The sequence below is a fragment of the Maniola hyperantus genome, chromosome Z, assembly GCF_902806685.2.
Source record: "Maniola hyperantus chromosome Z, iAphHyp1.2, whole genome shotgun sequence".
NCBI lineage: Eukaryota > Metazoa > Arthropoda > Insecta > Lepidoptera > Nymphalidae > Maniola > Maniola hyperantus.
Window position 1 is genome coordinate 14,055,333 of NC_048564.1, and position 13,456 is coordinate 14,068,788.

The window sequence follows — 13,456 nt, forward strand, 5'->3', positions numbered from 1 at the left end:
ATAAAAAGAAATCGAATCGCCGGACTTGCCAACATCGCTTGGCATTAAGTATTTGTTTTATAGCCCACTCCGAGCTGAATCCCCTAACGAGACAGTCTACGTAAAACTAAGTCTGCTGCGGAGATATCCTTTTTATTAGGGTTCCGTAGCCGCATGGCAAAAAACGGAACCCTTATAGATTCGTCATGTCTGTCTGTCTGTCCGGCCGTATGTCACAGCCACTGTTCTCCGAAACTATAAGATCTATACTGTTGAAACTTGGTAAGTAGATGTATTCTGTGAACCGCATTAAGAATTTTACACAAAAATAAAAAAAAAAAAATTTTAGGGTTCCCCATACTTAGATCTGCAACTCAAAATTTTTTTTTTCATCAAAGCCATATTGTGTGCGGTATCTATGGATAGGTCTTTAAAAATGATATTGAGGTTTCTAATAAAAAAAAAATCTAAACTGAATAGTTTGCGCGAGAGACACTTCCAAAGTGGTAAAATGTGTGTCCCCCGTCCCCCCCCCTGTAACTTCTAAAATAAGAGAATGATAAAACTAGAAAAAAATATTATGATGTACATTACCATGCAAACTTCCACTGAAAATTGGTTTGAACGAGATCTAGTAAGTAGTTTTTGATTTATTGTGCAAAATGTCGATAAAATACTATTGTACTACGGAACCCTCAGTGCGCGAGTCTGATTAGCACTTGGCCGGTTTTTATTGAACGTGTAGGTCTTAGTCTAGAAAATTCTAATATCTCTACATAGTATAAAACAAAGCCGCTGATCTTTTAAACTACGCAACGGACTTTAATGCGGTTTTCATCAATAGATAAAGTCATTCAAGAGGAAGGTTTATACTTACCTACGAGTATAGTTAAATATTGTTTTGAGTTAATTTGTTGAAGTATGATGATAATAATTGTTAAAAGTTTGAAAGAAATCAGGCCGACCCAGAATTTTCATTGAAAATGCTGTAAATGTAACAAATATGTAATGTTTTCATCATCATCATCATCATGATCAACCCATCGCCGGCTCACTACAGAGCACGGGCCTCCTCTCAGACTGAGCAGGGTTTTGGCTAAAGTCTACCACGCTGGCCATGTGCGGATTGGTAGACTTCACACACCTTTGAGAACATTATGGAGAACTCTCAGGCATGCAGGTTTTCTCACGATATTTTCCTTCACCGGTAAAGCAAGTGATATTTAATTAATTAAAACGCTCATAACTCCGAAAAGTTAGAGGTGCGTGCCCGGGATCGAACTCCCGACCTCCGATTAGAAGGCGGACGTCCTAACCACTAGGCTATCACAGCTGGTAATGTGTTTAGGCGTTATTTTTGTAAATGTTTATTGAGTTTAACATGACGTGTTGGATCAGTAAATAAATGTATTTCTATTCCATTCTATTATTTTCAAAATGACCATACTGACATCACATTATACTAGAGAGAGCCAGCGCGTGCCAGACCTTCGTTATTTTATAAAAGCTGGAAGTTTCTCTGCGTATCGCCCCAAAACAAGAAGGAACGATCAGCAACTATGAAGTTTAGATCATGGTTGCTTTGGGAGATAACAGGTGTAACAAAGGTGTAAACAATGTTACCTCAAAGTATAAAGTCTAGTTCTTTATATTTTCTGCTGAATAGTACTTTTTAGAAATCACGTCATGCATTGTCAGACACTTAGTATCATGGCATAGTTTAAGTGTGTATAGCCCTGCAATACACATTTAAACTTTAAACTTTAAGGGCGTGTGGCCAGGGGGTTTCCATGATTGTCATTTATACAGTAATCCGATTAGGCTATTTTGTTTTATTGTAAAATTTTTCCTAAAGATTACTTTTTTACCTACAACCTAATATCCTATCTACCCAATTTCTTCGAATTTAATTGGCAACTATTCAAATCAGAGCCAAACTACGTCGGTTTCAGAAGCAGTACGAATAGACCCCTGTTAAAGTAAAAAAAACCGGCCAAGTGCGAGTCAGGCTCGCGCAACGAGGGTTCCGTACTACAGTCGTATTTTTTCGACATTTTGCACGATAAATCAAAAACTATTATGGTTAAAAATAGCAATATTTGTTCATGACTTAATAATAAATAAATAAATAAATAATAATAATAATAATAATCTATTGCTAGCTAGTGGGATCCATTTTATCATATATATTTTTTTTTTCTTGTTACTTTAATTTTTATTGTTCTTGTTATTTTAATTTCTGTTGTTTCTGTTATTCTATCGTTTGTTGTTTCTGTTACTTTATATTCTGTTGTTTATTTTATTTTATTTTTTGTTGTTCCTGTTATTTGATTTACTGTTACTTTACTTTAATTTTTTTTGTTGCTTCTGTTATTTTATTGTTTGTTGTTTTTTTAAAAATATGATAAAAATAGAAAAATAAATAAATGAGAGTAAATAATAATAATAATAATAATGTATCTATTTTATCTATTTTGTACACGGGCGTGAGAGTAGATGTATATCCATAATAATAATAATGACCACAATTTAAGTTTTTTTGTGTCATGTAACAAATTCACGGTTTTCAGATTTTTCCCCGAATGTCTGCTATAAGACCTACCTACCTGCCAAATTTCATGATTCTAGGTCAACGGGAAGTACCCCGTAGGTTTCTTGACAGACAGACAGACAGACCACAAAGTGATCCTATAAGGGTTCCGTTTTTCCTTTTGAGGTACGGAACCCTAAAAAGCACAGAGTGTATTAAGATGAAAGTATAATATCATTGGCGGTAGGCGGTGAAAGTTGCGAGTCGGCACGAGTGCGAAAGAGGCAGGATCGCATCCCCCGCGCCCCTCGCGCCGCCCGCCCAGCCAGCCATCAGTCGCCCCTAAGTCACAGGTTTGCACGCAGCATCCCAACACATTACCGCATGAAATCTACGTAAAATCCTACGTAAACGCGTCGAAATACTCAAAATAGCATGTTTTTTGACTGACTTAGGTGTGGCGTTTCGGCTTAAAGTACAGAATGTCGGTAAAAAAGCGCCATGTGTTGGCTGCCGGCGTATTGCTCTCCTTTATCGGGGTGTTGTCGGCCCAATCGTTTCCCGTGGAGAAGATCGCTGTCGGTAAGTTTCCCAACATTTTTGTCTTTTAAGTTCATTTCACTTTTTTATTATTATTAGCTTACATCTTAGCTTATCTCGCTTAATTCTTAGCGTACTTAGCACACGGAACGTGAAACTAATAACAGCTTTCGAGATACTGGTTACAACTACAACTTTTGTTGGCTTGGAGTGTTTTGTGTCTATCCCGTTCGCGCGCACAGTTCACGGGCGGACAATTCTGTATCGATTTTCTCTTTCTAATGCAATGCGTTCGTCTCTTTCGTTTGGTTTTCTTTTCGCGAAACCAAGTGTGATAACATCACAGACCTAATAGACAAGCAACTAGCAACTATAGCCCCTCTCGCTCAAGCAGAGATACTTGTGAATCGTTATTCCTTTTATTTTAGGTTCGTTTCTGCTATTGTAGCCTATTACTTATACCTGCAACCCACACAATAAATTCAAAAAGAAAAATTGTGTTCAATTTTGCTTGGTTTTAATAATTAATTCTTTAAAATAATTGAGTCAACATAACCTCACTTCACATTGTTTATCAAAATCTCATGCACAAAATACATTTTGACAAACAAAGAAAGTTGCCACGGTGATAAGGACAAAAAATAATAATTTGTCACGTTCTAATAAGAGCTTATATGTTTTTAGCTATCTCGTTTTAACAGTAAGAATCCCAATAGAGCTACTTCTACAGGTACCTTTTTGTTCTGAGGATAACAAGCTTTTGAACTTACGTTTCAAAATATTTGCCGTAAGCTGCTTTGATATACGACTTACGAGGCACGGAGATGGTAGGTACCTATATATGCGTTTGGCATTACAGTTGTGTGTGTTTGCTTGTTTGTTTGTTTGTTTGTTTGTGTCTATGTATAATATATCTGTGCGTTTATTAATTGTTAACATTAACCTGAAAAACTATTGGACCGATTCTGCTTTAAATAAGTATCACTTCTGTGCAGGTTCTTAGGTAGGTACCTATTTGATTTATTTTACGGTAATAAAAAGCTAAGGTTGCAGTGCACAAGTGGCACTGCAACCTTAGCTTTTTTTGAAAGCTAGATTTTGATGCCGTATTTTGTATTAACCTGCAATTAAGTTATTTCAGGTTTTCACATTCACAGGGAAAATCCTCAAATCAAATCAAATCATAAATTTTCTTGATTTTAAGTTGCTGAGTGCTGAAATAAATTATATATAAGGAACACAGAAAAATATTAATAATACAAATAAAGAACAATTAATAACAATTAAGTAGACCTAGATCTAGGTCTAGGACTAGGGTTAGGCCTGACTTGTTAGTCATCACCTGACTAGGCTTGCCTCATTTATTGTTAAATAAAGTTAATTAACTCTTGGGTACCTTTCAGCCTAACAACACAGCAACATTTTTGTCTTTTAACATCTTTTTCCTTCCTTTTCCTTTGCAATAGCCATCTATAGTACGAAACAGGTCGAAATAGCTATCGGGGAGGGAACGCCCCACACACCCGTGTGCTCCCCCGCACCAACCTGGTGCGGGTGAGCGCGGCTGACGTGCGGGTATGCCCTGCCTCATACCTCGATTGCCATCTCGACTTGTCGCGTACTATAGTTTTTTCATTTGTTAACTCAATTTTCTACTCTTGTGTTTTCTATTTTACTAACGGTTACTTCTTTCTACTTTATTCCGTTGAATCAACAGGTCAACGGCTTGTAGCGTCTCGTTTACTTTTACCACCATCTTAATATGTGCATTATTTGTGGTTACAAAAATCATCCGCGCAGCAGTCCAACTTGACTCCTTCCGGGAAAGAATGTTCCACAAGACAGGGCCTAGTACAGCTCCTTGGGGCACTCCACCAGTTACCGCTGCCTTAACCTTAGGGCTCTTTCCTGGGGTTATTCCCGTTGAGTCACACCCCCGTGTGCAACACTGTGACACAAGGTACCAAAAATTTCAAAACATTCCCGTTGAGTAACACTGTTACACAACGGGAATTTTTTGAACTTGTTGGCACCTTGTGTCACACCTACATAAATACATATTATTGCGCGTGTATCAAGTATTAACTGATTGTGCACTTTTCCGGGATGTTATTTATTTATAAATCCAAGATGGCGGACATGATTTTTTTTTTCAAAAAATTGACATGGGTGTCGTTTTCAGGGTTTTCGAGGGTGCTGAATTTGATGATGACATTTATTCTGAAATCCAAGATGGCGGACATGATTTTTTTTCAAAAAATTGACATGGGTGTCGTTTTCAGGGTTTTCGAGGGTGCTGAATTTGATGATGACATTTATTCTGAAATCCAAGATGGCGGACATGAATTTTTTTTTTCAAAAAATTGACATGGGTGTCGTTTTCATGGTTTTCGAGGGTGCTGAATTTGCTGATGACATTTATTCTGAAATCCAAGATGGCGGACATGAATTTTTTTACAAAAAATTGACATGGGTGTCGTTTTCAGGGTTTTCGAGGGTGCTGAATTTGATGATGAAATTTATTCTGAAATCCAAGATGGCGGACATGATTTTTTTTTTCAAAAAATTGACATGGGTGTCGTTTTCAGGGTTTTCGAGGGTGCTGAATTTGATGATGACATTTATTCTGAAATCCAAGATGGCGGACATGATTTTTTTTTCAAAAAATTGACATGGGTGTCGTTTTCAGGGTTTTCGAGGGTGCTGAATTTGATGATGACATTTATTCTGAAATCCAAGATGGCGGACATGATTTTTTTTTTTAAAAAAATTGACATGGGTGTCGTTTTCAGGGTTTTCGAGGGTGCTGAATTTGATGATGACATTTATTCTGAAATCCAAGATGGCGGACATGAATTTTTTTCAAAAAATTGATATGGGTGTCGTTTTCAGGGTTTTCGAGGGTGCTGAATTTGATGATGACATTTATTCTGAAATCCAAGATGGCGGACATGAATTTTTTTTCAAAAAATTGACATGGGTGTCGTTTTCAGGGTTTTCGAGGGTGCTGAATTTGATGATGACATTTATTCTGAAATCCAAGATGGCGGACATGAATTTTTTTCAAAGAATTGACATGGGTGTCGTTTTCAGGGTTTTCGAGGGTGCTGAATTTGATGATGACATTTATTCTGAAATCCAAGATGGCGGACATGATTTTTTTTTCAAAAAATTGACATGGGTGTCGTTTTCAGGGTTTTCGAGGGTGCTGAATTTGATGATGACATTTATTCTGAAATCCAAGATGGCGGACATGGATTTTTTTTACAAAAAATTGACATGGGTGTCGTATTCAGGGTTTTGTAACACCAGGTTATGTTAGTAGCTTGTCTTAATTTAATATTTAACATCAGTTTATACGGTTAACATGCGATTGGATCTATTTCGATTATGAAATAAAATCGATTAAATGTTTAGAAAAAGCATGGATTTCTCTAGGAATGTAAATAATTATGGATGCGTTCAAAAATAAAACATTTTTAATGCGTTCTGTTATGCAAATGTTAAACTCAAAGTCAAATGATTTATTCAAAATAGGTAATAAATAACTCTTTTTGATGGTCAGATGTTGGATTTCTAAGATATAGTGGTGATAATTATTACGCAAACTTAAAACTAAAGCTACGAGCTACGTTATATTTTTGAAGACGATTATCATAATTTCCATGTCATTTTTTTGAAAAAAAATCATGTCTGCCATCTTGGATTTCAGAATTAAAGTCATCATCAAATTCAGCACCCTCGAAAACCCTGAAAACGACACCCATATCAATTTTTTGTAAAAAAAATTCATGTCCGCCATCTTGGATTTCAGAATAAACGTCATCATCAAATTCAGCACCCTCGAAAACCCTGAAAACGACACCCATGTCAATTTTTTGAAAAAAAATTCATGTCCGCCATCTTGGATTTCAGAATAAATGTCATCATCAAATTCAGCACCCTCGAAAACCCTGAAAATGACACCCATGTCAATTTTTTGAAAAAAAAATCATGTCCGCCATCTTGGATTTCAGAATAAATGTCATCAGCAAATTCAGCACCCTCGAAAACCATGAAAACGACACCCATGTATATTTTTTGAAAAAAAAATCATGTCCGCCTTCTTGGATTTCAGAATAAATGTCATCATCAAATTCAGCACCCTCGAAAACCCTGAAAACGACACCCATGTCAATTTTTTGTAAAAAAATTCATGTCCGCCATCTTGGATTTCAGAATAAACGTCATCACCAAATTCAGCACCCTCGAAAACCCTGAAAACGACACCCATGTCAATTTTTTGAAAAAATATTCATGTCCGCCATCTTGGATTTCAGAATAAATGTCATCATCAAATTCAGCACCCTCGAAAACCCTGAAAATGACACCCATGTCAATTTTTTGAAAAAAAAAATCATGTCCGCCATCTTGGATTTCAGAATAAATGTCATCAGCAAATTCAGCACCCTCAAAAACCATGAAAACGACACCCATGTCAATTTTTTGAAAAAAAAATCATGTCCGCCTTGGATTTCAGAATAAATGTCATCATCAAATTCAGCACCCTCGAAAACCCTGAAAACGACACCCATGTCAATTTTTTGTAAAAAAATTCATGTCCGCCATCTTGGATTTCAGAATAAACGTCATCATCAAATTCAGCACCCTCGAAAACCCTGAAAATGACACCCATGTCAATTTTTTGAAAAAAAAATCATGTCCGCCATCTTGGATTTCAGAATAAATGTCATCATCAAATTCAGCACCCTCGAAAACCCTGAAAACAACACCCATGTCAATTTTTTGAAAAAAAAAATCATGTCCGCCATCTTGGATTTATAAATAAATAACATCCCGGAAAAGTGCACAATCAGTTAATACTTGATACACGCGCAATAATATGTATTTATGTAGGTGTGACACAAGGTGCCAACAAGTTAAAAAAATTCCCGTTGTGTAACAGTGTTACTCAACGGGAATGTTTTGAAATTTTTGGTACCTTGTGTCACAGTGTTACACACGGGGGTGTGACTCAACGGGAATAACCCCTTTCCTGGACGCGCGGAGCGTTGCGCGTCACGTAGTGCGTTGCATTACGCAGCCCTCCATTAATGTAGAGGCGCTACGAGAAACTTAGTGCCTCTACACGTAGGAATGGTGGAAGAATCGGAGGGAGGCCTTTGCCTAGACGTGGTCAGTACAGGCTGATTTGATTATATAACAATATTAGCCATGTTAATCTTGACTAATACTCCCCCTTCTTGTGCTAGGAGTTATAGAGTAGTATTTGTCATACTACCTAAACACGGTACCAATAAAACATTAACCTTTGCCTCATTTTGTAGTTTTAGTGATTGAGTATTTTTCAAACCCGCAATGTTTTGCGTGCAAAACTCGGGTCAGTGCCCCGTCTACGATGCGGCATTGACTCTGAGTGGTTTATTTACGCAACATTCGTTGACCTCTAGCATCAGTCAGATGTTTTACTTGCAATATATCGTAAACTTTTACAAAGTTATACCTAGGATTTTTTAAATTTATAATTAGTCTAATCATCAATATCGTTTGTGCCAACGAGTCGTTCTGGTAACCTATATAACTGCGAAAGCTATGAATGTCCCCCCCCCCATGGGGGGGGGGGGGGGGTTATCATGACTAGCATAGATAGTTAAGTGATACTGTAGCCTGAGATGGAGCGAGCTAATCTTCACAGTGTAGTAACTAGTAAGATATATAGAGGTTACATTCACCCTAATCTGTTTCTACATGAAATTGCACTGGAACGCGTAAATCGCTTGTATGCATAACCCCTAGTTTACACTACACACAAGTTATCATCATGGAATTAGGGAGTAGGTACTTCGGTACTAGTAGGTACTTAAAAATTTTTTGGTAATCATATTAGCTTTACACTAAAGTTGTCAAACATGTAGGGGAGACCGGACGGTTGTCTCACGGGTTGATTGTCACAGCGGCCATAACAGAAACTGAACGGGGTCGAAAGTCACACTATCTGTCTGTCTGTAAGATTACTATACCAAGTGGGGTATTACTTGCCCACCACCACCCATGGCCCCACCAACCTCGCGGTTATATGGGCCGAAACGCGGGAGGCGCCCGTTCGGTACTTGCTCCGTGGCTCTTTCGCGGGGCGCCTTCTTGACTCCCTACAAGTTCCTTCTCTTTGCTTCCTTGTCCCCATCAGGTCACTCTCCCCATTCTGGGGCAGACGTCACAGAGACGGGAGATTCCCGTTGCAGATCGTGGTGTCTCCTGTTGACAGGTGGACGCTGTTGGAACTCTGCGAAGGCAAGCATTAGTAAATTGGCGCAAGCGTTTAGATGAGGAGAGAAACGCACGTCAACGCGCTGTCGGTGCCATCCTACCAAACTTCGAAGCTTGGCTGGGGAGAAAACATGGCAGCGTAACTTTCAGACTGACGCAGGTACTTACCGGACATGGTTATTTCGGTGAGTACCTGAATCGGATCGGTCGCGATCCGATTCAGGTACCCCGCGATGTCATCATTGTGAAGAGGACAGGGACTCCGCACAGCACACGCCCTGCCTGGGAACCCGAGCGGTGCATCCTGGTCGGCTGCATAGGGAGAGACTTGTCACCACCGGCTGTCATAGCGGCAATGCTGGAGGACAATGCAGCATGGCGGATAGTGGTCTCCTTCTGTGAAACAGTAATGTTCAAGAAGGAGGCCGGCGAGCGGGTTCGCGAGCGAGCTGATCCTGCTAGAAGGCGGAGATATCAGGGCGGCGTTGATCAACGTCCTGATCCGTCCAACCAATAGTCCCCGGCGCTAGGACTTCGAGGTCGCGAGTGGCTGCACTTTCTCCAGGATGTGTCCAACAGGCGTCGCGCGAGAGAGGCACCGGCGTCCGTTCTTTAGAGTTCCCGGAGCCTCTCAAAAACGCGCTGAGGAGGGCCACCGAGGGGGTTTTAGTGGGTAGAAATCCCACATAACCCGATTGGGTAACTTTCAGAAGATTTTCCCCTCGAAAAAAAAAGGTAGACGTCTATTGGTTGATGATGATGATGGTGATAATTATTAATGAGTTCAAACCCGAATTTCGAATACGAATTCAAAATGTAGGTAGTAGTAGGTAACCATGTCTCATTAACATCGAAATGACGTCATTTTGACGTCAGTCGAAATAAAAGTATACCATCACCTCGAAACTTCAGTCTAGTGCTGATGTCACTAAAATGGCGGCCACGTGCATTAGCAATTTGTGGGACTTGTACAGTAAAACATGAGTATTAATGAATTCGAACGTGAATTTCGAATACGAATTCAAAACGTAGGTAGTAGTATGTAACCATGTCTCATTAACATCGAAATGGCGACATTTTGACGTCAGCCGAAATAAAAGTATACCATTTTTATACCACTTCGAAACTTCAGTCTAGTGCTGATGTCACTAAAATGGCGGCCACGCGCATTAGCAATTTGCGGGATTTTTACAGTAAAACATGAGTATTAATGAATTCAATGAGGGAGGTAAGGGAGTGCACTTCCACGTTAGCGCTCCAACAGTCAACCCCACCTGCCCGCAGTGCCCCCTGCTGATTAACGAACGAGGCTCTGGCGACCGACAAATGGCGGTATAACCATTTCCAAGTAGCTAGACTTGACCAAATGACACAGGCTGGTGTCGGGCAGCAGCAACACCAGCGATAGCAAGTCTAGGACTGCGATGGCCAACACGCCTGCCCAGCGTGGTCATTACGGGCATATTCTCCCCATGAGTAGCGACAATACACAATGGCCCCCAGTCCCCGGCAGCCCTACTATTCCCGTCCACGGTAGCGGGAGGCTGACGGGAAGTGGCTGGATGAGGAAGCCCGGGGACCGGGTGTGGTGGCGCTCTTTAGGGAAGGCCTATGTCCAACAGTGGACATCCACAGGCTGATGGTGATGATGATGATGATGAATGAATTCAAACCTGAATTTCGAATAAAACTTTCTAAATGTAGGTGTCTTTATTTCGTGGAACAGAATAGGTAGGTACCTATAAAACGGTTTAATCCCCATTCGCACAACAAAATGTATCGTGTTAATCCTGATGCAATACATGAGTTAACTGCAATCACTCATTAGGGCCAAAAGCTCGCTTGCTTATTACAGATGCTATTTACCCAGTGGCTCTATAGCCGATAGCGCTCGCATGGTAAAATAACGACTGCTCATTAAGTTGCAGCCCGTTGTAAATCAACGTTATTTCCATTCTACAAATAGCGTAATATGACTGCTATTATTTCACGTAGGTACGCATCAATAAATTCACTACTAGCTGATGCCCGCGACTTCGTTCCCGTGGAACAAGGTTTCTTAAAAATCCCGCGGGAACTCTTTGATTTTCCGGGATAAAGAGTAGCCTATGTCACTCTCCAGGTCTTTATCTTTACCCATGCAAAAAATCACGTCAATCCGTTGCACCGTTGCGACGTGATTGTAGGACAAACCATCAAACAAACACACTTTCGCATTTATAATAACTAATAAGGGCACTGATGAACAAAAGACTCCAGTTGTATAGGTATTTTTAAGATTCGTCAATGGTGTAAACTTTTTTATAGATAATGAAAAATTTTGACAAACTTGACCATAAAGATGAAAAAAATCTCTATTTTCTTTCTCCTCATAATATTTTATTCTCATCCACATCCTCAAGAGTGTTTCTAAAACTTCCTCATAAGTATCCTCAATATATTTCTAAAACTTCTTCATCACCATCCTCAATAGTCTTTCTCATCCTTAACGTCTTCGTCATAACTTAACCTCCTTCAAAAAAAATGAAAACTAGTCAAGTGGGAGTCAGACTCACACACGAAGGGTTCCGTACCATTGTACAAGATAGATAACTATATCAAACACTTTTATGTAGACTGCGTCATCTATATGTAATTTGGTAAATTAATTTTTTCTTGAACACGTCATTTTGTTTTTTTTTCTGATGTAACTACAAATTCACTGTTTTCGAATTTGTTCCTTTATTCTGTCAAGTTTAATGATTCTAGTTTAACGGGAAGTACTCTATAGGTTTTCTTGGCAAACACGACAGACAGACAGACAGACAGAGAGACAACGAAGTGATCCTATAAGGGTTCCTTTTTCCTTTTGAGGTACGGAACCCTAACAAAGAAAAACATGACAGAAAAATGGACGTTACCGGACGGCCAGCGTGCCATAAATAAGTACAATGTCATATTTTGTTCCGTAACGCGCTTTTACCGTTTTATTGACGCTTCGATGCACTTCGCTGCGTCAATATTGCTCTCGTAACATATCGACCGCTCATTAAGTAATAATATAGTGCATGTAATATTAATTCCCGAAAAAATTGTTAATAAGGTATGGCTTGTTCATTAACCGGGACGTTTACAAACTATCACATGCTTTTCAGTGATAGATTTTGACGTGAAAACGTGTATTCACTTATTAAGCACAGTGATAGCCAGTGTTACAAAATACTGTTAGATTTCAATCGCTTATAACTACGAGAACATAAGAGCCCTCGCCCACGGCGACTTTTTGTAGCGATACAGTAGTGATGCTGTCGCGCTTCCGCATCGATACAGTCGCGAAGCGGTCGCTAACTGTGTGCCCTCGCCCACGGTCTTAGATTCAGTCGCGATGCAAACGCGATACTGTCGCGCTTCTGTCTCGATGCAAACGAGAAAAAATGTTGCACTGATGCTTGGTTCTCCATTCATGCGCCACCCTCCCTCCGTTCTTTACCCGATGTCGTCCAACACGGTCGCGCGTTTGCATCGATACAGTCGCGATGCAGTAGCGCGTTGCTAATCCGACTAACACGCGTTAGTAGTGATGCTGGCGTGTGTTTAGTAAACGCGCGACAGCATCGCTACAAAAAGTCGCCATGGGCGAGGGCTCTAAATGGGAACAACGATTGGAGTAAGAGCCAGCGATTAGATCCACGTATATCAGGCAAAGCAGTCAGTTGGCCGCTTTGCCCAATTTCGCCATTTTGTTAAAAAATTCAAGTGGTTACACTTTTCTTCATTTATGTTTAAGCAAATTTTGCACAAATCAAGCCAAATAGATAAGAAACACACGTATGATAAAAGGATTTAAATATAAAGAGGTATGATCAAAACATAATGAACATACCTTTCATTTATTTAACAAAACAGGTAAAAAAAATATTTTCGTCACTATATCCACACTATCGTTCCCACCACTATCGAATTATTGCCCAGCGTGGGGCAGGGGATTATTAATGTGACAAAAGGGGCAAAGTCGCGGTATTATTTCAAATAACCGAAAAATTACGTGTGACCGCTTTGCCTGCTATGTCCACTTTAGGCACACCTCCCCTACATTCAACATTATATTTCATAGTTTTTTTGATATGTCATATAAACCTCAAAGCGACTCTATACCTAACT

The 13,456-nt window shown here is 39.6% G+C and overlaps 2 protein-coding genes across 3 annotated transcripts in view; both read left to right on the forward strand.

Moving 5' to 3' along the window:
• Positions 1 to 13,456, forward strand: part of LOC117995436 (N(G),N(G)-dimethylarginine dimethylaminohydrolase 1) — a 408,993-nt gene that overhangs the window by 373,746 nt on the left and 21,791 nt on the right. The gene's annotated exons all lie outside the window — the stretch shown is intronic.
• Positions 2,857 to 13,456, forward strand: part of LOC117995883 (glutamate receptor 1-like) — a 117,386-nt gene continuing 106,786 nt past the window's right edge. For both annotated transcript variants that reach the window (XM_069508634.1, XM_034983894.2), the window contains exon 1: positions 2,857 to 3,091. In XM_069508634.1, the coding sequence (XP_069364735.1) occupies positions 2,992 to 3,091 (100 nt within the window). In that variant the 5' untranslated portion in view covers positions 2,857 to 2,991. The remainder of the gene's footprint in view (positions 3,092 to 13,456) is intronic.